This window comes from Meriones unguiculatus, chromosome 1 (genome assembly GCF_030254825.1).
Source record: "Meriones unguiculatus strain TT.TT164.6M chromosome 1, Bangor_MerUng_6.1, whole genome shotgun sequence".
Lineage (NCBI taxonomy): Eukaryota > Metazoa > Chordata > Mammalia > Rodentia > Muridae > Meriones > Meriones unguiculatus.
In genome coordinates this window covers 43,126,358-43,151,468 of record NC_083349.1, presented here as the reverse complement: position 1 = coordinate 43,151,468, position 25,111 = coordinate 43,126,358, and the positions used below count along the sequence as shown (strand labels likewise).

Genomic DNA, 25,111 nt, shown 5'->3' with positions numbered 1-25,111 from the left:
GCCAGTAAGCAGTGTTCCTTCTGTGGTCTCTGCTTCTGTTCCAGCCTTGAGTTCCCCTGATGATGGACTGTAACCTGCAGGTCAAATGAACCCTTTCCTCCCCAGGTGGTTTTATCACAGCAACTAAAAGCAAAGCAGGGCACCTTCGCATCTGTATTACACAAACTCCCGGTCACCTTTCTGTTCTAGGATCCACTCCCCGCCAACTTTGCAAACATCCTGATCCAGACCACTTGAACCCCCCATGGGCCACCTCTGACCAGGAAGGGTATGCAAAGTTCTAAGGACCTGGTGCTTCTGCCGGCGTTTCCTCTCCTGCTCTATCTTCTGCTGCTTCTCCAGCTTCTCTGTCATGCGTGCCTCTCGCAGCGTCTGGCGCTTGCTCCGTTTGTAGGCTTTGGAGTTGAGGGCTGTCTCCAGGGTGGTATCCCTTCGCATGCAGGCCACCACCTCCTGTCTCAGCTATCAGGAGGGAAGAAACGGTTAGAGAATCCCCCAAACAGGAGCCAGGTCCTGAGCCCTGACCTCCTCGAGTTTCAAATTAAGGGAACAGAAAGGGGACTCTATGCAAGCTTCTCAACCTTACTGCAATTGGCCTACTACTAAAAGCAAGAACTGACATTGTAGCAAACTTACATGACAATTTTAAGGACAGTATAAATCTTCTTTCCACATAATTTATATCAAAAACAATTATAGTACTATAACAGTAAAAAAAAAAAAACATATGAAGACGGTATGCATGCTAGGTTTGAAATAAAGTTTATTTACTCCACTTAATTATAGTAATGACATCACTTAGTCAATAAGTTAATTTTTAATTTTTTAACTGTCATATTATCATTGTCTTGCTGACCTACAAGAAGAACAGAAGAGTTACTGTCCATTCATGTTCCAAGCAACAACAGTAACTCCAACGATGTAAATTCACAACTTCAAATAAATAATGAAAATACCAGACTGCATTTCCTTCCTGTCCAGTAATGATATTCTTTAGTTACTCAAAGGTTACCTTGTGCCATGGACTTGTTTTAGATTATCATCCTATGACAGGGTAACCATATCACATGAGGAATGGTGATAGGCAGTGGGAACTTGGGAGTCCACATGACAGTGATCATTCAACTGACCCTGAAATTGGTATCACTCACATGTACCCAGGAAGCTCTGTAGATAAAAGATTTTTCAGTAACATCAAACAAAAACTAGGGACACATGACACTAACATTCAGTTCGCCAACCTGTGTCAAACACTTCGTTCATTAGTATCATAATGTCTCCTCTAATTAAGATGCAATGGAACCTGGAGACTTTTTCTTTTCCTTCTTCTTTTTAAATTTAACCTGAAACCCACTCTCTCAAAGCCCTGGCCAAGCAGAACCGATCTACAGAAGAGGGCCTTCATGTTCCCTTTGGTTTAGCCAGGCAGTCTGTGGATGGAGACCAGAACACTTTGACAAAACTCAGCCAAGGGAGAATAAGTTCTACTTCATTCCACTCCACGCCTACTGATTTAGAAACCAGAAAACGGATCATGATACCAGATCTCAACAGTGAGTTCTAGGAGGCAGTAACTCCCCATTAGTCAATGGTCCAAGCCAAGTCAAGTTCTGATGAATAATCAAGTTTCAAGACATGGGTGTGTCTATGTATATGTGTGTATGTGTGCTTCTGTAAGTGTGGGCTAGTGGAGTCAGAGCAAGTTCTGTACAATTGGGTTTACCAGGAATACAACCACCTCTGTGGTTTTCCTTGGAGCCATGAAGGCAAGACACAGCTCTCCACAATCTGTTGTCATGTTTTCATCCACAGGACCAAAATGTAGTAACTAATTTTGTACATTATAGTACATGAGGAAAAAATATGTATACGAAGAAGGGAAGAATAATAAGTAGTCCATATTCCTTACTCTCAGCTACGAGCTGTCAGTCTAAAGACATGCTATTTTACCAAGTTCCTAGCTATATAACAATATCAAGTAGTCTCGAGGAAGCACGCAGATCACACTTTAGGAACAATTACATTGATTTCCTACATCATGGATTCACTGGGGAAAAGGTATTACCTGCCGTTGGAAATTGAGTAAGCGAAGTGCTTTCAGTTCCACGGTTGCTTTGGTTCGTAAATCTGGTGGCAAGGAGCCAGGGAGACTCTCCAGTTCTTGTATCCTGTGAGCTATGCGAGCCTGAAGTCTAGAAGGAAATGGGGAGGGGGGCAGGCACAGAGCTACATTACAATGTAGTCTTCTGTGATCAACAGAGCTTTAGGTTACGTTCATGGTAAAAAAAATATTCCATATATTGAAGAGTCGGTTTCTGATGTCCAAGTAGGTTTTCTTTCTTTCTCTCATTCTCTCACTCTCTCTTTTTTAAAGAAAAAGTTTACATTTACTTATTTATTGGGGAGGGAGATGCACATGCTGCCGTGCGTGTACGGACATAAGAAGATGGCTTGTGACTGTCAGTCCTCCTGTGTATTTTCAGGAGTCAAGACAACAGATGCCTAACTGCCCAGCTATCTCCTGGAGCCCCAACAGAATTTTCTAATGTTAATCTAGGGGGAAAAAACAGCTACCTTTGACTTCCTGAAGGTAGGCATGTCATACTACACAACACCTTGAACTCTGTGGAGCTTCTCTCTAACGCCTAAAAAGGAATGTCATGCTACGTGGAGGGGAGAGGGGGCAGATGAAAAGTCCCTGCTTGCTCTCAACTGAGAGGGAACACAGAGGCAGCCTGGCCAGCTGCCCAACTCCCAGCCTGCCCCTGTGCACAGCTTAGGCCATGGTTCTTCCTTCTGGGCTGAGACAACAGTGACTACAGCAGCTAAAGCGAAGTGGCCAAGTGCAGTTTTAGGAGGTGAGGCCACAGAGGCCAGTTAGCTCGAGACATTCCGAGAGCCCTGCCAACCACAACCACTTCCTCTGCGCAGTGCTTGTTTGAGAAGAGAAGGCAAAATGGGCATCTGCAAAAATCAGGGGCAGCAGTGAATAGCATTTCCTGAAAAGGATGCTGGGGGCTCTCATTTTAGACAGCATCAAAAATATAATTGCAAGTACTTCCTCCTAATGAAGGCAGACTTCAGAATAAAAGACATCTCTCTTCAGTCTCTGGCTGCTATGGCTCTGACACATAAACTGGTTTCAAGCCTTACTTTTATAAATACACACCACTGAAATCTAGTTTTAGAATAAGCCCCTCCCCCAGGTTTGGGACAAAACTGTCTGAGAAAGAACTGAAAGGAAAGAAATGTCAATAAAAGTAGTAATGGGTTAGCCCAGTAAATACTCACCACTCTAAGTGCATTTAATGAGCAATTTTGAATCCCTAACACACACATACACACATACACACACACACAAATACTTCAGTGGTCCCATCTTATTACTGAGAAAACTGGAGAAATATGTTGACATCTTAGAGCTGGAAATGGAGGAATCCAAAATCAAAACCTACATTATTATCCAATAATACCAACAATAATCTACTGGGTTGGTATCCAGTTGTTTTTTTCCCATTTATCTATGTAGCCCCAAGTGTCCAAATAGACAAAAGAAGCTATATCTAAACATGGAATATATGAAGAGAAACACACACACACACACACACACACACACAAAAAAAAAAAAAAAAAACTTAAAGGGAAAAAAAGTTAAACCAAAACAAATTTTTAACCTCTAAAACCACTGTTTTATAGTCTTATTATCAAGACCACACTAAAGGGAGTTAGGTATTAGAGCCAAAAGATGGTGTCACCCACAATTTCATTTTGCTCCCTTCTTGGTTCTGGACTCCACACTTTCTTTTCTTATTTAAATATCCTAGAACTTAAACTCCCCATGCATTCTGGTTCAGTAGGACACAGCGAGTCAGGCACCAAACTCATGGAACGGCGGCTCCTGCCTCCATCTTCCAAAGGGTAGGTTCTAGGACAGCACAAAGTGACCACAGGGCTCCTAGGCTGGCAGGGCTGGGACTAAGCCACACTGAGCTGGGTAGTGAGGAGGCCAGTGGTGTGGCTTTTCCGTAATGAAGTGTGAGTGCCTGGGGTACTGCAGCAGGCAGGTGCTAAAGGTACACTTCTCCCCGCTATCTCCAAAGAAGTGATTTATTAGTACATCTCAAGAGCTCCCAACACAAAAGATCTCTCTCTCTCTCTCTTTCTCTCTCTTCCATTAACTAGAAGAAAGGCATGAAGTACAAAGTGCAAACTCATGAAAAAGAGAAGGGAGAGGTTTTTACAGCAAAGTGATATGCGCTCAATGGGGCCCACGGGATGGGCTGCTAAGTTTCTGGAGGGGTAGAGGGGAGGGTGAGCATGGGGAAACTCTATCTCTGTTGTTGTGCAGAATAGAAATCTTCATTTTAAATAATGCTCTCCTCTCCAGACAATTTCATCTTCCCATCAACGGGATTCAGCAGGAAGTCCGATAAAGAGAGTCGGGATTCTAAACTTCCCAAAACAACAGCAAGATGTAATCCTGCCTAACGGCAGGAGACTCATTTAGTGCCCTCACGAGCACAGAAAATTGAAGCAGAATTAGGTCGCTCGGGTTTTTTCATGCAGACTGAAGAGTAAATCAAGAGGGTGACTGTTCTTGCCAAGGAAAAGAGTTCCATTAAAGGCAACAGATATTTGTTCAGGTCCAGGGGAGAAGTTTATGATTCCTGTAGGAGAGTTATTTGGACAGAAAATGACACTGGTACATTTTGTCCCTTCAAGGAGCCGAGTGACACTTTAAAGAGCAAGGGTGAGAGACAGGGAGCATGTGTGACTTTGGTGACTCTTCTGGTTGCTATTGGCAATTTTTAAGAAGTTTCCAGGCTTGTGATGGTGACAAGGGCAAGACAAGGAAAGACACACTCGCGAACACACACACACACACATGCACGCACACACATGCACACACATGCTCACACAGACACACAGGTAAGCTATACATACATGTTTCCTTAACCTCCGAGCCATCTCCCCAGCCCACATACACGTATCCCAAAGCATGCTTTCACACTCAAATCTGTTTTGAGACAAGAGGCCTAACTTAATTCAAAAACGTCTTTGAATTAAAACCCTTCTAAGTGTGAAATGCATCCTCCATGCAAATATTTGTTTCCACCAAACTAGCTTGCATGTCTGTGTGTAAGTTCCTAAAGTACTCTTTGAATGTGGTAGGAAATGAAGTTGGTTGGCTACAGTAAGAGGCAAGAATTTGTGCCCAAAGAAATGGGGCAGAGGGTGAGTGCAGCATGCAAAACTGTCTGACACCAGAGAAAGAAGAATAAATTTCCATGGGGAAAAAAACTAAAGTGAGGCAAAAGGAAAGGAGATAAATATTTTCAGCCCCAGGGCTGGGCAGCTGGGCAGATCTGAGGCCAATGTGTCCATAAGCAGAAACTTCACTTAAGCTGTGACCAAAAAAGAAAAAGGTCAATGTGTCAAAATTCTGAGTTTATGGCAAACCAGAAAGAGCAGCCAGCTGGCTTAAAGGAATGTAACATCCTAATAATTTCCTTCCAATTTTTGTAGACAAGGACCATAGCCAAAGAAATGAACTTCTGCTGTGGGAATTCTGTTGCACGATATTTTGCCTCATCGGAGCCTCATTGAAATCCCAAAAGAGATCTGTTCGGACCTTACTCAGATCTGCAGCCAGGTAAGAAAGGTGCAGAGTGACCAGGCAGAAATCTCGTGGGCTAGTTCATGACAGGGAGCAGAAAGAGAAGAATATCCTAACCGTCTTTTAGGAGTGTGTGAGACACTTAATGTAACCCCTTTGACGATAAACTTAATCTCTGCAGTCGAACAATTGTGTCTTTCTACGGGCAGAAGCCAGCTATTGTTCCATGACTAAACAAGATAAGGCATGCCTCTGTAATGCAGCCAGCACAAGTTCCTTCTCCTCCAGGCGGCCACAGGGATATTCAGGCCAAAGGTTCCACCAGGCTTTTGGCAACCCCGAAACCATACATCATAATCTTTACAAGAGTGGATACATCATGAAATAATAATCATACAAAAAAAATTGACTATTCGACCACATTCTGAAATGCACTTGATTTACAGTTGTTCCGTGTTTTTTTTTTTTAAATAGGGTCTCACTCTGTACCTAGGCTGGCCTTGGTGTCATTACACCGTCTTCCATATCCTGAGACTGTGGGCATGCAGTAGTGCCATGTACCACCACATAAAAGGTCCTGGTGGACGCAAGTTTTAGTAATATAGGAGAATGGTTTAGTGAAATGGCTTACTGAGGATAAAGGGACTGGCCACCAAACTTGCAACTCTGGGGCCCACATATCACAAAGAAAAGGGAAAAAAAACAAAACAACAACAACAAAAACCCATAGGTTGTCATCTGACCTCCATACTTGTGAGGAAGCCCAGATGTGCCATAATAAATAAATAAATGAATGAAAAAATAAATAAATAAATATATAAATGGATAGATAAGTGATTAGATGCAATAAAAATTTAATATAAGAAGATGATATAGGCTATAAACTTTTTGTATGTTGAAATAAGACAAACAGCATGACTTAAACACTTTGGTCGACAACCCATTTAAACTCACACTTGTGAAAATGGCACTAAAATGAGATTATGGGGGAACCCTGTAATTAAAATTCTGGTTAACAATGACAAAACAAATTCAGGAGTCCACAAAGCGGTTTACACATATGCCAAGTGCCACATGCATGCACAAATGCACACATGCATGCACACATACACACACACACACACACACACACACACACACACACACACACGTACATGAGGCTGAGTAAGAGAAAGGAGGCCAGGTGTTACATAAAATGTGAAGGTGCAGAGAATGTCTCCTGAGGGTTGGTTGCATGAGCTAACAGAGCGTCTGGCAGCTTTGCGCCGGCTGGGCAGGGCTAAAGCAAGTTAGAATTTCAGAATAACCACATAATCCTGCTCTTTCTTATAACTGACCCCCCCCCCCACACACACACACCCAGAAGTCACTTATGACTTTCTTTATTCAACAACGTAAAAAAGATATCACATCTGAAGAGTTTATCTGCCCGGGCTGTCCTTGCGTTTGACTTTATGTATTGACAAGTATTAATCCAAAAGACTCTGCCTGTCACTGAGGATGTATTCCTGGCCTGGTCCTCAGGTGCACATGACAAGCTGGGAATGACAAGAGAAATGCTCCCAATGATGGCCAGCAACAGAAATGAGAAAATAAAGTCATGTTTTCAATCCAAAAGGTGACCCACGTCTAATACCTGGTTCCTGGGAGGCCTCCAAAACAACTCTCCACACCAGTTAGTTCCTAACAACCTGTAATGCTTTCTAATGAAGGTTAAGACAATGCTTTTAAATAGAACCCAAATGCTGCTTACTAGCTAACAGTCTCTGTAACTTTTCTTTTTTTTTTTGGTCTTTTGAGAAGGGTTTTTCTTTGTAGCCTTTGCTGTCCTGGACTCACTTTGTAGACCAGGCTGGCCTTGAACTCCCAGAGATCCACCTGCTTCTGCCTCCCTGGTACTGGGATTGCAGGCGTGTGACACCGCAAGCGGCTCTCTCTAATTTTTAGCATCTACTTTTCTTTAAATTCAAATAATGCTGAGAAAGTAGTTGACACCAATAGTACTGAAAGCTTCTAGAACTTTATGGAAAAAAAAATACTATAATATTTTTAACACGTAAGTCATAGAAAAGTGATGTAACCCGCCCAAGACAACAGAGACGTAACTGTCAGAGTGTGCTTTCCAGACAGGCTACAGAACTCAAAATATTAGTTTCGTTTCATCTTAATCCTTACTTCACTCAGTTGTTCATGGTTGTTAACCATTTACTTGAAGGGTCTACTAACTAAAGCCTATGGGCCAAATCTTGTCGGTAGGTAGTTGCTTTTTCTAAATAAAGTTTTATTGGAATAAAGCCAAAGAACTGCAGTCTACGGGTGTTTTCCCACAAAAAGGAAAGAGCTGACTATCTGTGTCTAAGACATATGGCCCGGTAAAACATTAGATGTTTTCCATCTGGTACTCTACAGGAAAAGTTTCCCAATCCCTAGTTTAGATAGGACAGTGTCAAATCAGGTGACAAGTGCCTAGATTAGGAGTTTAACTCGTGAACTCTCGGCTGGACTTTTGATCTATGTATTCCAAGCACCCGGTAGGTGGATGGAGTGGATGATAAAAGGTTTCTGAAGGAATGAGACAGGAGTCACAGTTGGCCCTACTCAGCAACACCTAAGGATGCACCCAACAGCATGTGACTTTTCTCTACCACTGTTCTGAAACCACTGTCACAGCACGAGCCCTCTCTGTCCTCTTCTCAGCCCTCCCAGTGTCCGGTAGCGCAGGGATACTGCCCCATGAGACCCTTCAGCCCCTGGCCCTTTATCACAGGAGGTACCTGTACTCTCGTTCCTGCAGGATCTCCACGGGGTCCAGGCCTTGCGGTTTCTGGATGGGGCTGATCCGACTCTGCTTCTGCTGCAGCTGCAGGACTGGAGATGGCTGGCCAGGGGCAGGCTGCTGCACAGAGGGTCCAGGCACAGCCGTGGCTGTGGGCTGGGCAGCAGCGGGGGGTGCGGGCGAGGGCCGGCCGCTGGGTGCCGGTGCTGACAGCTTCTGAGGGGTGCTCTGACCACTCAGCAGCAGTTCCTGCCCCGGGCCTACGAGACAAGAGGGACTTAGGCAGGACAGAAGGAAGGACACCTGCTGACCACACCTAGCTCCTCCACCCCTCAACTACCACCTAGGGACAAGGCCACTAGGATCTGAAACACCAGAGAGCTGCCTAATGGAGGGTAGAAAGGAAAAGGAATAAAGGGTATGGGTGAAAAAGTAACTGAGAAGGTACCCCACAGGGAAATGGCATGCACTAATGAATATTGTCAAAGATATCCAAAAAAAAAAAAAAATGACTCTTGGTCGTAATAAATCAAGGAAATGACAAGCTGGCTTTTAATGTCACATTCTGTGGTGATTTGTTTTGTTTGGCTTTTAAGAATCGCAGGTGGACCCAAACTTCAGAAGAATTCTACAATGACCAGATGTAATGGGTGTGGCCCTATCTGCAAACTGCTAAGTCCCTGCAAGGCAGGCCTCTGTCCCAAAAGCTGGTGCTAGCTCTGGGATTCAGGGCCTAAGGTTAAAAGAGCTTACTGGCCTGCTGGAAACTAACAGAGGCTCTTGATTTTCCTCAGCGTTTCTAGAAGCTTATTTCGGGCTTAGTTACAGTGAATCCCAGGAACTAAATCTCACTTTCACTACACAGTAATAAAGTATTTCTAAAACTATTCACCATGAGAGGTAAAATACACTCATTTTCCCTAACAAAAATTAGCGAATATTAAGATTAAAGAAAGCATTTTTTTTCCCCTCTTATTCTCAGAGGACGGCATGCAATCTTTAACCTATCTTTGAAGCCTAGCATGATTACAGGTGCAGGCCTGTAAATCCAGCACTTCAAAGGGAGAGGCAGGGGAAGCAAGAGTTAGTGGCCAACCTGAGCTATAAGAGACCCTGTCCCTCCTCCCCCAAAACAAAACAAATCTTTAAGTAATGTTGAATTCAGTTTCAGCCCTTTTTCTGCATTAAGCTTTGGGAATTTCAATTAACTGCTAGATACAAGTCTTCAACTCTCCTCCAGGTGAGTTCTGCTTCCTTAAAATTAAATAAGATTACTGAAGCTTCCAGATAACTTAGTAAAAAAAAAATCTTTAAATGAAGAATCTCAGTCAACAGATGCTAAAACCACAAACAGGCATTCATCCAAGTATCTCCTATATCCTTCCTAAGGAAAAGAAAAATAAAGCCATTAAAGCACAAAATTCATAGTCTAAAATTTCAGAGAGGCACAATAATTAACCATACAAAGGCACACGTTATGGAAAAATGGAACGCATTTCTTCAACTTCTGGTAAATGCCATTTAGAGGACTTAAATGACAATCCAGAGAAAGCCGTAAGTAAACACTGTGACAGGAGGAATGTGAAAAATTACTGCAAAGTGCTTGGGGAAGGGTCCGAGTACCAGGTGTATGTACCGGTACCTTCATCCTAACTGCTGGCACAAGCTGTTATTCTTTCCCTTCCAAAATTTTCCCAAACACTATAGATGGATAAAATGTGCTCTTTGTGGTCCTCCCACCCGAGACAGGGTTTCTCTGTGTAGCCTTGGCTGTCCTGGAACCAAGCTCTGTAGACCAGGCTGGCCTTAGACACAGAGAGAGGGCCGCTTGCCTCTGTCTCCTGAATGCTGGGGTTAAAGACCTGTGCCAGCACTGCCTGGGTACAATTTTTCTTAAGCTAATTTGTAGTGCTGGTCTTGGGGATTAAGTAAAAAGTTTTGGGGTGAAATGTTTGGCCCACTATTTTTATATCCATGATGTACTATTATATAGTGTTTTGTTTTTGTTTTTTTTTTTTTTGAGATACGGTTTCTCTGTGTAGCCTTGGCTGTCCTGAACTCACTTTGTAGAGCAGCTGGACTCAAACTCACACAGATCCACCTGCCTCTGCCTCCCTGAGGGCTGGGATCACAGATGTGTGCCACTGCAGCCAGCTTCCAACTTAATTCTTTTTGTTTTCTGAATGGGAGATCTTTTACAAAATACATGTATCTCCATTACATGTTTTATTTAGAACTTTTCATCCATATGCAAATTAAAGCCCAGGTTTGCTGAGACCTGGCCCGAGTTACCTTTCCCTAGAGGTCTTGGAATTCGGGAATGTTTTTGCCTTTGCATTATTTTATGTATGGCTAGTCAAATGACAGAAGACAGATTTCCAGCATTTAATTTTTAAATTTTTAATTATATGTATTCCTTTATGGAGGGGGAGTAGACACGCACCCACAGGTGCCATCAGAAGCCATCAGAAGACAACCTGCAGGAGGCAGTTCCCTCCTTCCACCATGTGGCTTCTGGGACCCAAACTCAGGCTAACTCAGGCTTCAGAGTTGGTGGCAAGGGCTCTTACCACTGAGCAATTTGAGTTAAATATATCAAAAGCCATGGTCGAAGCATCCCAAACTATGAGCCTACTACTTCTAGAGTCTCAAAGTACAGATGGCTTCTTCAAAGAAGCAAATCTGGTTGCTACTGGTAAAATGGCATCGCAATAATTACTTTAAATTTCACCATCAAAGTCTTTTCCCTCTTTCCTAAGTTCAAAATAATAATAATAATAATAATAATAATAATAATAATAATAATCCCAAGAGTATGGCAACAGTACACACTCACTTGCTGCAGTCCTAACCACTTCAGCACTATACAGACCCCCTTCCACAGCAAGACTGCCTGGAAGTACAGAAGCACACATCTACAAGGCCTTGAGCTACTCTTTTAAAAGCCATATTTAATCAAAGAAAAGTACTGTCAGCTGGACATTTTTCTGCCTGTATATCGAAAAGACAGGTCTGACATATCTGGTAGCCTTACCCAATTACTAAACATAAGTCATTGTAATCCGGTGGATTCGGCCTTAATATTGAGAAACGGAAACCCAACCACTGACTTACACATTCCAATGTCAGGGGCTGGAGGGCACTTGCTCTTGCAGAGGGACCGGGGTTCAAATCCCCAGCACCCACACAGCATCTCACAACCATCTGCGACTCCAGTTCCAGGGGATCTGACACCTCTACTGCCCTCTTCAGGCACCAGGCACATATGTGACACGCATGCATGCATGTAGGCCAAACACTCATACACATCAAATAAAATAACTCTTAAAAAAGGTTGCCTTGGCTCTATCACCTACTAGCTGTGTGAAACAGACCACGTTACCAAGTCCTACGTCTGTTTCATCATCTGCAGAATGGGGAAGATAATAATACCTCTCTTTACTGATCAAGGACAGGGAAAGAAAACCGCTAATTATTATACACCACAGGACAGAAAACCCCATGACAAAAGAAAGAACTTCCGGAATTGGGGTACCATATTGGCTGCCAACTTGAGGAGTACCCTTTTCTGGTTCAATTTTCAAAACATTTTCTGCAGTTTCACACAGTGTGACACAGATGCTCCTCCGGTCATTGGACTTGCCGTGTGTATCCTGCCAGCTGCTATCAGGGCCACTTACGAGCTAGGCTAGTTCCTAGCTAAACACAAATGCATTTACCATGTGGGCCTGTTTTCTCCTCTGACTGACTGACTGTATGAACACTTTCATTTACAGAAACCAGGAAACTCAGTCTAGCTTCCTGCCCTTATATTCAGGATGTGAGCCCCATCTAGTAGGTTTACAGAGCACACTGGACTGAGGCCACAGAAAGCACCCACTGGGCGCCAAACACCAGTGTGTGTCTACATTGAACACAATCGGAACGTTTAACTTATCTCTTCCCCTCTCTCCAGCATGGTCAATTTCAGGCTTATGGTCAGTGTTCAAAATGCCTCCCTTCTCAGGCTTTACCGGAGGAGCCACGGTGGAATCTGTACTGCCTGGCTCTCCAGAATGTGGGCCAAACACTGCTTGGGGTGGATGGGATTGTCGGTGGAGACATCCCCTTTCATCTGATATCAAGTAGTAGAGCGACACACTTGCTAAAACACCCACCCCTCACCTGCACAGAACCTCCATGCGTGCGTGCGCGCGTTCAGAGCCTGCTCAGCACTCAGGGTGATTATGCAAATCGCTGCTGCACTAAGCAAAAATGTAAGTGATTTCTACAGGTTGGAAAACAAAATTAAATGAAGCAAAGAATATTTAACCTGAGCATATCAAAAAGTTTCAGATGCCGCTCTCCAGAATCAGGAGTGAGGGTATGCAGAAAAAAAAAAAAAAAACACTTTCCTTTTCTATCATCACACGGTTGTTCTCTCATCTTCCCCAAAACACAACGTTTTCAGTTCTCATTTTTATTCTGCCTTAATCCCTAAAAGGAAACGAGAATCAAACTAAAAAGAGAAACGTGTCTTGGGCTGCAGTGTTGCCCACAAGAGCAAGGACAAGGCTCTGCTTGAGAAGTGGCCAACAGCCACTCCCATCTCCCTGTCCCCTGCACCTCCTGTCCCCCCACACCTCACCCCAGCCTTCTCCAGCACACACGCTCAGTGTACAGCCGGCATCCCACTGTGCAACAATGTCACTTTCTGTGAGTTCTAGCTCTGGAGCAGGGCTGGGGAAGACCAACCCAGCACTGTGCCACCATTGTCTTTGCTCATTACACTGGGAAATGGGACTGAAGAATGATGGGAACAAATGTAACTAACTACCTTCAAGGAAGAGCATGTACTAAAATGTCTTTTTTTTTTTTTTCTTCTCCCTGAAAGATTGGCAGGGTGTCTATGAGCAAATATAGTTGTTTGTTTGTTTGTTTTTAAGGGGGGAGACTTAAAAGTTTAATATTGACTTAAAAGATCCTTTCCATTATTTAGGCTTATTCTAATTGCCTATTAAACATGCCTGTAATCCAATGAGGTTGTGTCCTTCTATGAAATCAGATTTCTGCACAAGTTTTACAGGATCAACACGCCTGTCAGCACCAGGAATGTGTTGCTCTACTAGAAAGAAGTTATTTCCTTTCCTCTTTCATCCATGTCCCCCTTGCCCGCTTGGCCAGAAAACAATATCTGCCCCAACATTTTCATTTCTTACTAAGCATAACAGCTGCGCCATTCAGAAGATATAAAACCAAGTCCCTCTGTTGATAGGATGTGATAAGGCAGGAATAAGCAAAGAAGTGAATAATTAAGAAGGGCATCCCTTCTGTGGAAATGGCCCAGAAAACGCAGGCACAGTTAGGTTCAGCAGACATGAAGCATTAGCTACATGCATGTTCTCCAATAACATAAACTTCATCCTTCGCCTTTCACTGCTTCATTCATCCCACTATTTGAACCTTGGGTGGAAAGTTTTCTCATATGAGGAATCCACATCCTACCTTCCTTCATGCTGTGGAATGTTTTCCTGCTGAGTCAAGGTCATTTAAAAGCTAGTAATGCCTTTGGAGGCCTATGACCCCAAGACAGGCTTCATGTACCATGGATTATGGTCATATGACAAAATCCCACAATATTGCCTTCTGGGAATTTCACTTGGTTCCCTCTTCTCTGCCCAGCTGCCAGTTCTCTTGATGCAACCAGCTGGCCTCTGCATAAAACCCGGTTGTTAAAACCACTCATGCACTAAGACATGGGAAATAGAGATGACCAATTCAGCTAACAGTGTCCAGAGTAAGACTGAAAAGAATCCATGACAGGAAGCCATGGTCTTCACTCTTCATGCACAAGAGGAAAGAGCTGAGGCACCCATATACTTTGCAGATCCTTTTGCTGGTTAGGAAGGTAGCCTCTGGGGGAAACAGTCACAAGCATGAGCTTTCATGTCACAACTGCTGGCGTCTGGATCTGAATGCCCTCCATGAAGCAGAGATGGCGTATGCCAAGAACGTTCTGGAACAAGGGCAAACAAGCAGCTTCCCAGTGAGCCTGAGCTACAGACACACAAATGTTTTCCGTCTATTTGGCCAAATTCTCCAGAGCTTTAGTTTTACAGTTTAAAAATCTAGTTTAAAAATCAACTTGTCCTCCCTGCATGGAGTTTGGGGTGCCCTTTACTGTGTTATACTGTTGGTCCCACCGGCTCCTCCATCTATCAGAAGGCTCCCTGTTAGCCACACAGAAATCTGGGTATGAAATAATTTTTTTTCTTTAAAAGCTCAACTGCTAAGCTGATAGTGATGGCACATTGGAGCATGCCTGTAACCCCAGAACTTAGAGAAAGACAGAACGCTACAGGTGCAAGGCTACTCAGGGCTTCAAAGGAAGAACTTGTCTTAAAATTCTCTCTCTCTCTCTCTCTCTCTCTCTCTCTCTCTCTCTCTCACACACACACGAGAAAAGAAAAAAAAAAACAACACATTGCTATATTCTAAATGTCTGGGTCTCTCCCAAATTCCTGTGGTGGAATCCAGATCCCCAAGCAGACAGTATTAGGAGGTAGAGGAAATTAAGCCATGACCGAACGCTCTCGGGAGTGAGATCAGTGACCATGTGAGGGGCCACAGAGAGTGTTCTCACCCCTTACGTGTGGGAGGGTAGAGTACAGGTGTGTTCTATGAACCGGAGAGCAGGGACTCACCACATGCCAAAGCTGCTGACATCCTAATGCTGGAAGCCCCAAGCCTTCAGAACGATGAGACACCAGTTTCTGCTACTTTTGTTTTGGGCTTTAGTTTTATGATCTGCAGTCTCAGGCTTTCTAAGCTGGGATTCAAACTCACTATAGAGCTGAGGGTGACAGTGACCTTTTGACCCTCCTACATCTACTTCCCAAGTGCTGGGATTAGACAGCTGTATGCCACAGCTGGTTTAAAACACCCATTACAAAAGATTTATTTTTGTGTGTGTATGTGTGAAATGTGTATGTGTATGGGCATGTGGAGGTCAGAAGGAAACATGGGTATCCTGTTCTATCATTCTCTGCCTCATTCTCTTGAGACCTCCAAGTGAACGCAGAGCTTGGCTGGTGGCCAGCCAAGGATCTTCCTGTCTCCCTATCAATCCCCTACAGCTCCCAGATTAGAGGTGCACACAACCACACCTGATTTTTACATGGGCTCCAGGGACTTGAACTCAGGTCTTCCTGCCTGCACAGCAAAGCACTCTTAACCTAGAGCCATCTCCCCGGTGAAGAGACTCATTGCTAATGCCAAATCTACAACAACAAAAGTTCATCTGCCTGATATCGCTGTTTAAAGTTTATCAGAAAAGAAGCACAAATTCAAAAATTAAAATATTTAAAAAGAAAACCAAAAATACCAATCGGAATCCTTTCTCCTGACCCAAGCTCCTAAACCCAGGACGAATATCCCAGATTCACTGCTCTCACTCACAGTGATTAGCCTGTCAGTTTGTCCAAGTGAGTGGAAGCCATTCATAGGAGATGCTATCAGTGTCTGGGGAGCATTACACTTGCAATCCAAAGCCCTCAGAGCTAAAGCATAAGCTGTTTACACAGTTCTTTCTTAAAACTTGGTTGATTGATTGGTTGATTGATGATTGATTAGGGAAGGGGGTCACCTGTGACACAGAAGGCATGTGCTTTATGGAGTCATTTCTCTCCTCCTTTTATGTAGGTTCTAGGGATGGAACTTGTGGTCCATCAGGCTTGTGGGGTAACCACCTTTACCACGAGCTATCTTGAGATACAACCTTCAAAGACAAGCACTCTAAAGCCCCTTGTACCTGTGAGTTTCTAGCAACATGAAAAAGCCATGTCTCCAAAAGGCCACGAAAAGGACTACATCAACTCCACCTATTATGTAATCATAGCTTCTGATTCTTATCTCAGGGAGTGCAAGAAAAAGGCCATGTGGATCTGTTACCCCGCTACGAATAAATGTTTCTATCATGCAAAGCCTTTCGCAACAACAATAATAATAATGAAGATATGATAGTCAGGTTTCCATATCTGTGTGTCCCAACTCTGTGAATTCAATTAACCACAGAGAGAAAACACTCGGGGAAAAAATGCAGCTGTACTGAGTGGGTATGGACTCCTTCTTCTTGTCATTATTCTCTAAACAATACAGTGCATCGACTATTCTGATAGCATTCACGTGATAGTCAATATTTCTCCTAAACAATCTGAAGATGATAAAGTACACAGAAAGGACATGCATAGCTTAAATGCAAATGTAATACCACATTTCATATAAGGGACTTGAACATAACGGATCTTGGTATCCGCTGGGGTCCAAGAAGCAATCTGCTTCCGACACCAAGGATGACTGTAATTTGAAAGATAATCACACCTGGGAGATCCACTTTATATTCTCATGCCAGAAACGGCGTTGTGTCCTCTGAGAAATTGGGAAGCAACTTCCTTCTGAATGGTGAGAATTAGATACATGACCCCATCTCCTTGTGGCTCTGTCAGAACACTCAAGTCCTATTTGAAGCTCAGCCATAGCAACTGTAGGGGGCTATTGTGGCCTCCTCTACACCCCTGACCTGGATCCTTGCTTCTTTCAAAAATTTTCCCACATTTCTGCTTCTTTATTTGATATATATTTTTTTTTACAACAGGACTCACCAAATACACAAATGTTATATCGTGTATAACAGAAAAAGTAAGAAATAAATAAATCAACAAATATTGAAAGACTCAGTTGGGGGCCAATTTGAGCAGGGAGTTCTATAGCTGGATGCAAAGAATGCAGGGGTTCCTAACTTGGAGTATACTGATGGGCTTCCAGACAACCTTGTACCTCTTAAAAGAGAATGCAAGATCATGGGAGAATGTGCTTATGTGCTTTTGCCCTAGGTTCCCAGCTTTCAGGAGGGTCTCCGATAAGAAACACTGCTCTAGGATTCCTTAGAGCAGGAACCAGGAATCTCAGCCAATTTCAATAGAACAAGAAACAGTATGGAAAAGGGGTCCGTCCGCCCCTGGCTTCTACAGCCTAGTGCTTCTGTGTGCGAGAGGCTGCTTATCCAAGCTGGACCAGAGTGCTATTCATTTGGTTGTGTATTAACCTACCAGATGGTCTATTGTAGCTAACAAGGGCTGGCTGCTGCTGCTGGGGCTGTGGCTGTGCCTGCTGCTGAGGCGGCTGGGGCTGCTGTTGTTGCTGCTGAGGCTGCTGCTGCTGTTGCTGCTGCTGCTGCTGTTGCTGCTGCTGCATGCCAGGTAAGGTCCTTTTCCCCTGGACTGCAAGCTGCAGTGTTTCAGGGAGGGGCTGGCCCCTGGCCAGCATTTTATAAGCTAAAATCTGAGCTCGAAGCTGGTGCAGCTGGACAGGACTGAAAGGCGAGGGACCTCTGTTCGGCTGGTTCATGGCCTGCAGATCTCCAGGGATAAGTGGCCCCGGCTGGCTTGGTGGCATCTGGGGTGGTGTTGGACCTCCTCCAGATATAGGGCTGGAGACATGCTCTGGGGCTCCCAGAGGAGATGGATGTGGTGACATATAACCTAAAATAAAACACAAGATCAAAGCTGCAGCAGATGATCCTGAGAGAGAGAAGTAGTCTTGATTACACTAATAATTTTCTAGTGCAACACTGCATGATAGAAATTTAAGATAGGAATAAGTTAACAATTGCATATAATTTGGACATTTAGTCCATAACATGGTTTTTAATCTATAATTTAAAACCATCTAGTTGGTACATTAGAAAGATCAAAGAAACAAGTAAAGGTAATTTTATAACAGTTTATTTAACACCCACAAGATTAGCATTTCAAAAAAGAGCTATTTTGTATTCTTTCTTTTCCCTCCATCATAGGTGTCTGACATCCAGTATTTCATGCTCACAGAATATCTCAGTTTCTCTAGCTACATCTCAAATGATCAATAGCCACTTGTAGCCTAGAAGGCAAACTGTTGGTGGTTGTTATACACCTGCGGAAACAACAAGGAAGGGCAGTATTCTACATTAGAAGTAGCTCCAAGGTGCTCCACAAAACAGGAAGGGGTCTAACGTGGCTCCGTGCAGAATAAACAGGACCTTGTGAAGAAATCAAGGAGTATTTGGTTGATTATCATGCAAGCTGTGACTAACTGGCAATTACCGAGGGCCAAATGCTGCAGTCACTGTACAGTGACTGTACACAGCATCTCAACTGGGTCTGTCCAGAAACAGGCTGAAGCAAGGACTGAGCACAGGTGATTTATATGGGAGATGCAGGGGCACCGAGAGGACTATGGAGGGGTGATATATGGGAGGGAAGGTGGCCAATAAAAAATGCATTACCAAGCCAGCTGTTGCAGCAGAATTAATCCACTGCAGAAGCTTTGGGATACAAGATAAATAAACTACCTACAATTATTCCAGGGAAGGGATGAAGAAGCTGGGGTATTTAGACTCCTGCACTATCAGTCACTGGTTTAATCACTAGCTGTCACTAATTTTCTAAGGGTCATCTGTGCTCAGAGGACTATTCTACTGTAGGCAAGGCAGCTGTCACCAGGCAAGGGTGAGCCCAGATGACGTCGCCAGCCAATGCACATCAGGCAGGTACAGGCACAGAAATGGCAGAAAACAGGAGTACTTAAAGGAAAGCATACACTGCTGTTTCAATCCTCAGGCCAGCCCTCTGAAGGCAAACACTGTTACCTCACATTCTAAGGTAAGGCTGTGGAGTCTCAGAGAGTGAGTTAACTCACTCTCACACAAAGAAATCTTCACAGCTCAGGTTTTAAAGCAAGTCTGTCTGGCTCTAATGCATACACCCAATAATTCTAATGTACATTTTGTTATGTCAAAATATGTCAAGTTATTTAAAATTTCAAAAATCTCCAGGCAAAACACTTAGGATATCACATAAAAATGGGTGGGTTTTAAAATGCCAACGTGAGGAGATAAAGAATGTTTTTTTCTGAAGGGGGAAAAAAAACCCTCAAAAACACACAGAACTTTCAAGGGGATTATTTCAGAAGGTGGTAGGTATATCCACAACATACCGCAGAGAGGGAAATTTAAGATGGAGAGAGGAACCGAATGGCTTTTGCAATCAAACAGCTGCCTAAGTTCAAACAAAGTAGCAATTTTAATAAAGGGAAAGGAGTCCCTAGGCAGGACAGGACAAACACAGGGGAAAAGAGCTGATCCTGTAATGAGTATGTGTATTTGACAGTTATCATAAAGGTCACCACAAGCTGTGGGTCTCAACCCATGTCAAGTCTGAACAAAAGTGCTGCACAGCCCCAAAGGTCCACAGGTGGGTGGCCCCTGAAGACCACCACCATTCTGAAGCCTGGAGAAAATAAATGACAGTTACTTTCATCTGTGGTTTTTGTGCTTTGGAGAGAGAAAACAAATGTAACATGATCCCCTGATTAGGAATTGCTGTACTTCTATTAATTACTAGAACTGAACAGTGTTTCAGTTCTAACCTGGATGGGGACTGCTAGGTCTCGATACCCAAATCCCTACTTCATGGGGAAGCATATAACACCAGGATTGGGGATCTAGTCCATTGTCTGTGTAAGTGAGGCAAGGAAAAATCCCTGAAGTCAGCCTGTTACACTAGCATAAATATACCAACATGTTCTTATTTATAACACTAAGTAGGGTATTAATAAGATACTGAACTTTAGTATTTTTCCTTGTTAATAAAGCTGATAGTCACCCTTTAATTGTAAGCTCGTACAAAATGGCTATTTGTTTACTAATGCCTCTCTTACCAATGCTGAGCCTACAACAAAAAGAAAGAACTCACATTTTCATAATAGGAAGGTATGACAAAGGGGGTTAAGATAAGTCACGAGTCTCCCGCTGCCCACCCAGTTTGTTGTCAAATGTAAGTTCGACCACACGTCACAGAAAGCCTGATACAATGGTCTAAAATCCTGGATAAACTCAGCTACGTAACACAGCTTATCAAACGCCTCTTGTAAATCATGAATAAGGCTTTGCTATGAGGTTGGGCTAAGAGCAAGACTATGTTACAAAGAGGAGACAGTAGCACTGAAGAGATGAACTCAAAACTCTGAAAGTAAAACCGACAGTTGCAGAATGTACGCCAAAGGCCTATGATGGGCAAGTTTGGGCCTCAGCTTGATACAACTGGGGACTAGTAAAACTTTGAAGATATGGTGTCCCCTGGAAGGAGTTAAAAATTAGGGTGTGCTACTGGAGGGGATATTAGGACCCCAACTCCTTCCTGTCTATCTATGTTCTCTGCTTCTGGGGTGCCGGTAGGTAGCAGGCCTCTCCACCCTCCTCTCTTCTTATCAGGTACTTCGCTGTCTCAGGCCTAAGTTCACAGAGTCAAGGTAGACCGAAACATTTGTAATAGAACCAAAATAAACTTTCCTTCTTTCTGAGGTGGCTTGCCTGGAATATTTTGTTAACAATAATGCAAAGCTGACTAACATACCTGTCCACTAAGAAATCAATGCAGGAAAATATTCGTAAGTTTGACAGGAAGGAAACTGACAGAATAAAGTTCACACTGCAGGATGAATTAACATAGTAAGAAATTTTACGTCAAATTTGATAAAAAAAAAAAAAAAAAAGAAGCTGGGGGGTAGGAAGAAATTATTTCCCAAAATTTAAAGAACACGTTAAAAGAATCATCCTGTCACTGTGACATTAAAAATGTGACAGCGGCTCAGCTACAGAAAGGGATTTTTTTTTTTCTACAAGAGTAGCATACCATAAAACTTGAGGAAAAACAGAATCTAAATGATGCATCGGCATAACATATTTTGGTAATTATCCTTAGTGGAGAAAACAGAGAAGAAATTGCCTCCGAGTGAATATACATTTGTGTGACTATGACAATGTCGATGCACACAGCAGTCTTTTGGAAGTTTTCTTTGATTTACTCATCTAAAAGGGTCACAAAATGCCAGTTTTCCATCACTGGTCTTCAAGAATCATTATCTCCCCAGTTTCACCTTGCCTTGGAGAGAAGCAATAAGCTGTCTCTTTCCTATTAATAATTGCAAATTTTAAGTACCAATTTTATAAGCACTTTCTTACATAAATAATATATATTATACATATATATACATACATATATATATTTACACACATCATATATATATATATATATATATATATATATATATATACCTATAAAAAACCTTCTCGATCCACTATGTTAAAAATAATGTTACTATTGGGACCATGAGGTACACAAGTATTTACTGAGGGAAATGGTTTTGCCTTCCAAGCAATACCCTAAAGTCCCTTAGTATGTTCTGAATTAGTTAAAGCTGGCAGACTTCTGATCAATACGGAACCTCTCTATAGTTGTGTCTTTAGAAAGAGGTTTCCACGATGGGATTTTTAAGATACATACTATTACCAAGTCAAAATTCTTTTTAGATTGTTACATGGATTAGAAATGCATTATAACAATACTACTTTATTTTTTAAAAAAGAACTTTTAAATAATTCACTTCTCAGTCTACAGTATAGTTTACTATTTTATGGAATAATATGACATGCTGGTTCTCACCTCACTGACTGAAGGCCCTCCCATTTCCAAGTAATTAAAACTGATGTACTTCATATAAACATAGATCTATTTTTAAATGTTGGCTGTTGAGTGTGTGATTTGCCTCTGTATCTGATGGAACAGTTTACTGAGTGTGCATAGACTCTTACACTAGCTATCCTGCCAAGCAGAATAATCCATAGGTAAATAAATTATTCCTAAAGTGAGAAGGGAAGTCAAGCTATCAGAATTTTTAGGAGAAATAAATGTGAAACTGTTCTCAATGATAACATTCAGGTGTCTTCATTTGTTTGTTCAGGGGCTTACACATTGTCACTGCTAGAGGTATGGCAATGCAAGGAGCAGAAAAAGTTAAAGCATCTGACTTTAGGAGTTCCTGCATGTAATTTTGTAATTCATCCATACCTTCCAGGTACTAAACCTGAGGTCTCATTATCACTATGAGCACACACGGCCCCCTAGAATTTAAATGATGAACCTAGAGGTGCCACAACAATTCATTCTCGGTCAAACTTCTCTCTATCCTGCAAAATGCCTCAATCGTTTTTTTCTAGAGTGTTTTTCTACAAGGTCAAGATTTCATGAGTCAATCTGTGATAATTATGCTTGCCTACTACCAAGACTCTGATCAGACCCTGAGATATTCAAGACTGCAGACAATAGCAAAGGGAGATGCTAATGTCAGCCTCCGTGACCTGCTTATTTATATTTCAGGAAGAAAACAACCATGAACAGGTCTCTGTAAATCCTCACAGCGAAGTCTTTTCCATGGTGGATCCCATTGTAAAAGGAGGGAAAACTGAAACACTCTTAATTACAGGCAGGTATGTATGACGTACAAACTACAGGTGTCCTAGAAGAAGGGCCACATTCCAGGGTCAATTGGCACCAGACTAATGCACGTCCTTCGTGGGCAAAAATAACCAAGTGGTGATTCTGAAATCAGGCTACAGCATATTTTAATGACTCTGAAGCAGCTAACATCTCTTTAATAGCAAAGGGAGGAAATATGACACGGATGCCATGAAGGAGTAAAGGAATTCACATATTAATTAGCTATGGTCAGGGGTCAAACTGTGTGTGTTGCTACCCACAAAGAAATATTGGCATCCTACCCTCTGTATATGTGAATGCTACCTCTTTTGGAAATAGGGTCGATGCAGGTATCACCAAATTAAGGTGAAGTCATACTGGATTAGGGTCCACCTTGATCCAAATATCAAAGATGAAGAGCTGGATACAGACACAGACAGTGAAAATGCCTTATGGTGACAAAGGTGGAAACTAGAGTGTTTACTGTATAAGTCTAGGAATGCCAAGGTTTACTGGTAACCACCAGAAGGTGGTAGGACTTTTCTGTGAAGCCTTAAGAGACACCAGTCTCTCTTGACACCACGGCCATGAACTTTTAGCCTGTAGATCAGCAAAAGAATAAATTAGTTTCAGGCCACTAGGTTCATACTTCCTTGCTACAGCAAGCCTAGGAGGCCTAAGAGTCACTGACCAGCAATGGCAGGTGGTTTTGCTGCCAGAAAAATGTCACTTTTGACCCAGGGAGGAAGCATCAATTCAAGAGATGCTGGTGTTTGCATCATCTTACTTTTGTATCTATGCTATTGGTGACAGAGATATCTAGATTCCTTGTTAATGCTCAGCAATTACGAGCTATGTATACTCAGAGAAATAAGAAAAATCTCTAAACTTTAGGTCCCCCAAATTATGAGTTAGGAGTGACATCATTTATCTTACAAGATCACAATAAAAATTCCCAATAAATGACACGAGGCTCTGTGAAACAAAGGTGGATGCATTGAGTTGATAAAATTACTACAAATGTTGAAATAAAATTACCCAGATGAATAATAATATCTTTGGGTAAAGAGGGTGACATATTTCTATAGAGAAAGAAAGCTAACTGGATTTAAGCATCTTTAGACATGCACGTTACAGCTGTTATTAATTTACCACCAGGAAAGACTGATGTTTCTTTGGTATGGTAATAAAGACAAAATGAAATGTGCAGAGGACACAAACCTTGGCTGTGCTGATCCATTGGGCTCTGGGGAGGACCCATTCCTGGGTGTGGTGGACGCATGCTGGTGCCCTTCATGGATCCACAGTGGACATCTTCTACAATCCCCTTGTCATGTATCCCATCCATGGGCTGAAATGTGGAGAGGAAACCCATTAGATACCTCTTTAAGGTTCAGTCTTTCTAACAAGACTATCCATCAAGAGCTATCGCCAAAGTCCTTAAAGATATGACACAACCATTCACTATCCAATCTCTAGTCCAATGTTTTTATACTTCCTGAGTAAAAACAGTAGGAAGGAAGATACAATAGGATCAGCAAAAACCATCTCTAAATCAAATAAGGCTTTAAAAACCGTTGAATTTCATTCTCTGGCCAATATCACAAGCTGCCAATTAAAAAATAAAAAATGATGTACTGTTCACAGGGTAAACAAATGGTACTCTCTCATACCTCTGTAAATGGTCCTGAAACCCGTCACATATTGAACTTATTCTGGAGTCCAAGTGAAGGTTATGTGAAATGTCTGAGGTGACCTATTTTCCCGGTGATTTTTCCTCACTGGAGGAATGAACTAAGGAAAGTTAAAAAGTTGAACCAGAAGGTTCCATGGCAGTTGGGAAGAGAAGAACATAAGGGGCAGAGAAGCGAAGGGGGTTGAGTACTGAAAGGGAGAGAGTCAGAAGCAGAGACAGATGATGCAGAGGGCGGGAGACCAGAGGGGGCTAAAGGCACAAGCTTAGAAACAAATAATAAGCACAAGGGCTGGACATCGGACCTGAGGCCCAGAGCGTGACAGGCATACAATAAACAGCTATTGAACTGATGCTAATCCAATCCAGAATCAAGCGATAGAGCACGTGTTTGGGAAAGGAAAGTCTATTCTTCCCCAAACTGTAATAGCAATTTTCAAAACAGCCTGAAAGGAACATTTCCAAGAGTTTATAAAAACCAAATGACTTCAAGCAAGAAAGTATGAGTGTTTGCAGTTTTGGAGAAAAGAAAGTTAATTTCTGCAGAGTCAAAAGCATGCACTTGAAAAGAGGGAAATTTTACCATAAAGAGGATGCTCAGAAGAAAAATGGGAAGAATCTGGTATAAAGAGTGTCACTGAGTCTGTTAAGTAGTAATAATAGAGAGGAAATCAAAGCCATGCAGCAGATGTATT

The 25,111-nt window shown here is 42.5% G+C and overlaps 1 protein-coding gene across 7 annotated transcripts in view; it reads right to left on the bottom strand.

Moving 5' to 3' along the window:
• Positions 1-25,111, bottom strand: part of Smarca2 (SWI/SNF related, matrix associated, actin dependent regulator of chromatin, subfamily a, member 2) — a 166,382-nt gene that overhangs the window by 122,076 nt on the left and 19,195 nt on the right. For all 7 annotated transcript variants that reach the window (XM_021627514.2, XM_021627548.2, XM_021627530.2 and 4 more), the window contains exons 3-7: positions 23,945-24,074; positions 17,480-17,911; positions 8,392-8,653; positions 2,066-2,192; positions 289-462 (exon numbers count right to left, since the gene is read on the bottom strand). In XM_021627514.2, the coding sequence (XP_021483189.1) occupies positions 289-462; positions 2,066-2,192; positions 8,392-8,653; positions 17,480-17,911; positions 23,945-24,074 (1,125 nt within the window). The remainder of the gene's footprint in view (positions 1-288; positions 463-2,065; positions 2,193-8,391; positions 8,654-17,479; positions 17,912-23,944; positions 24,075-25,111) is intronic.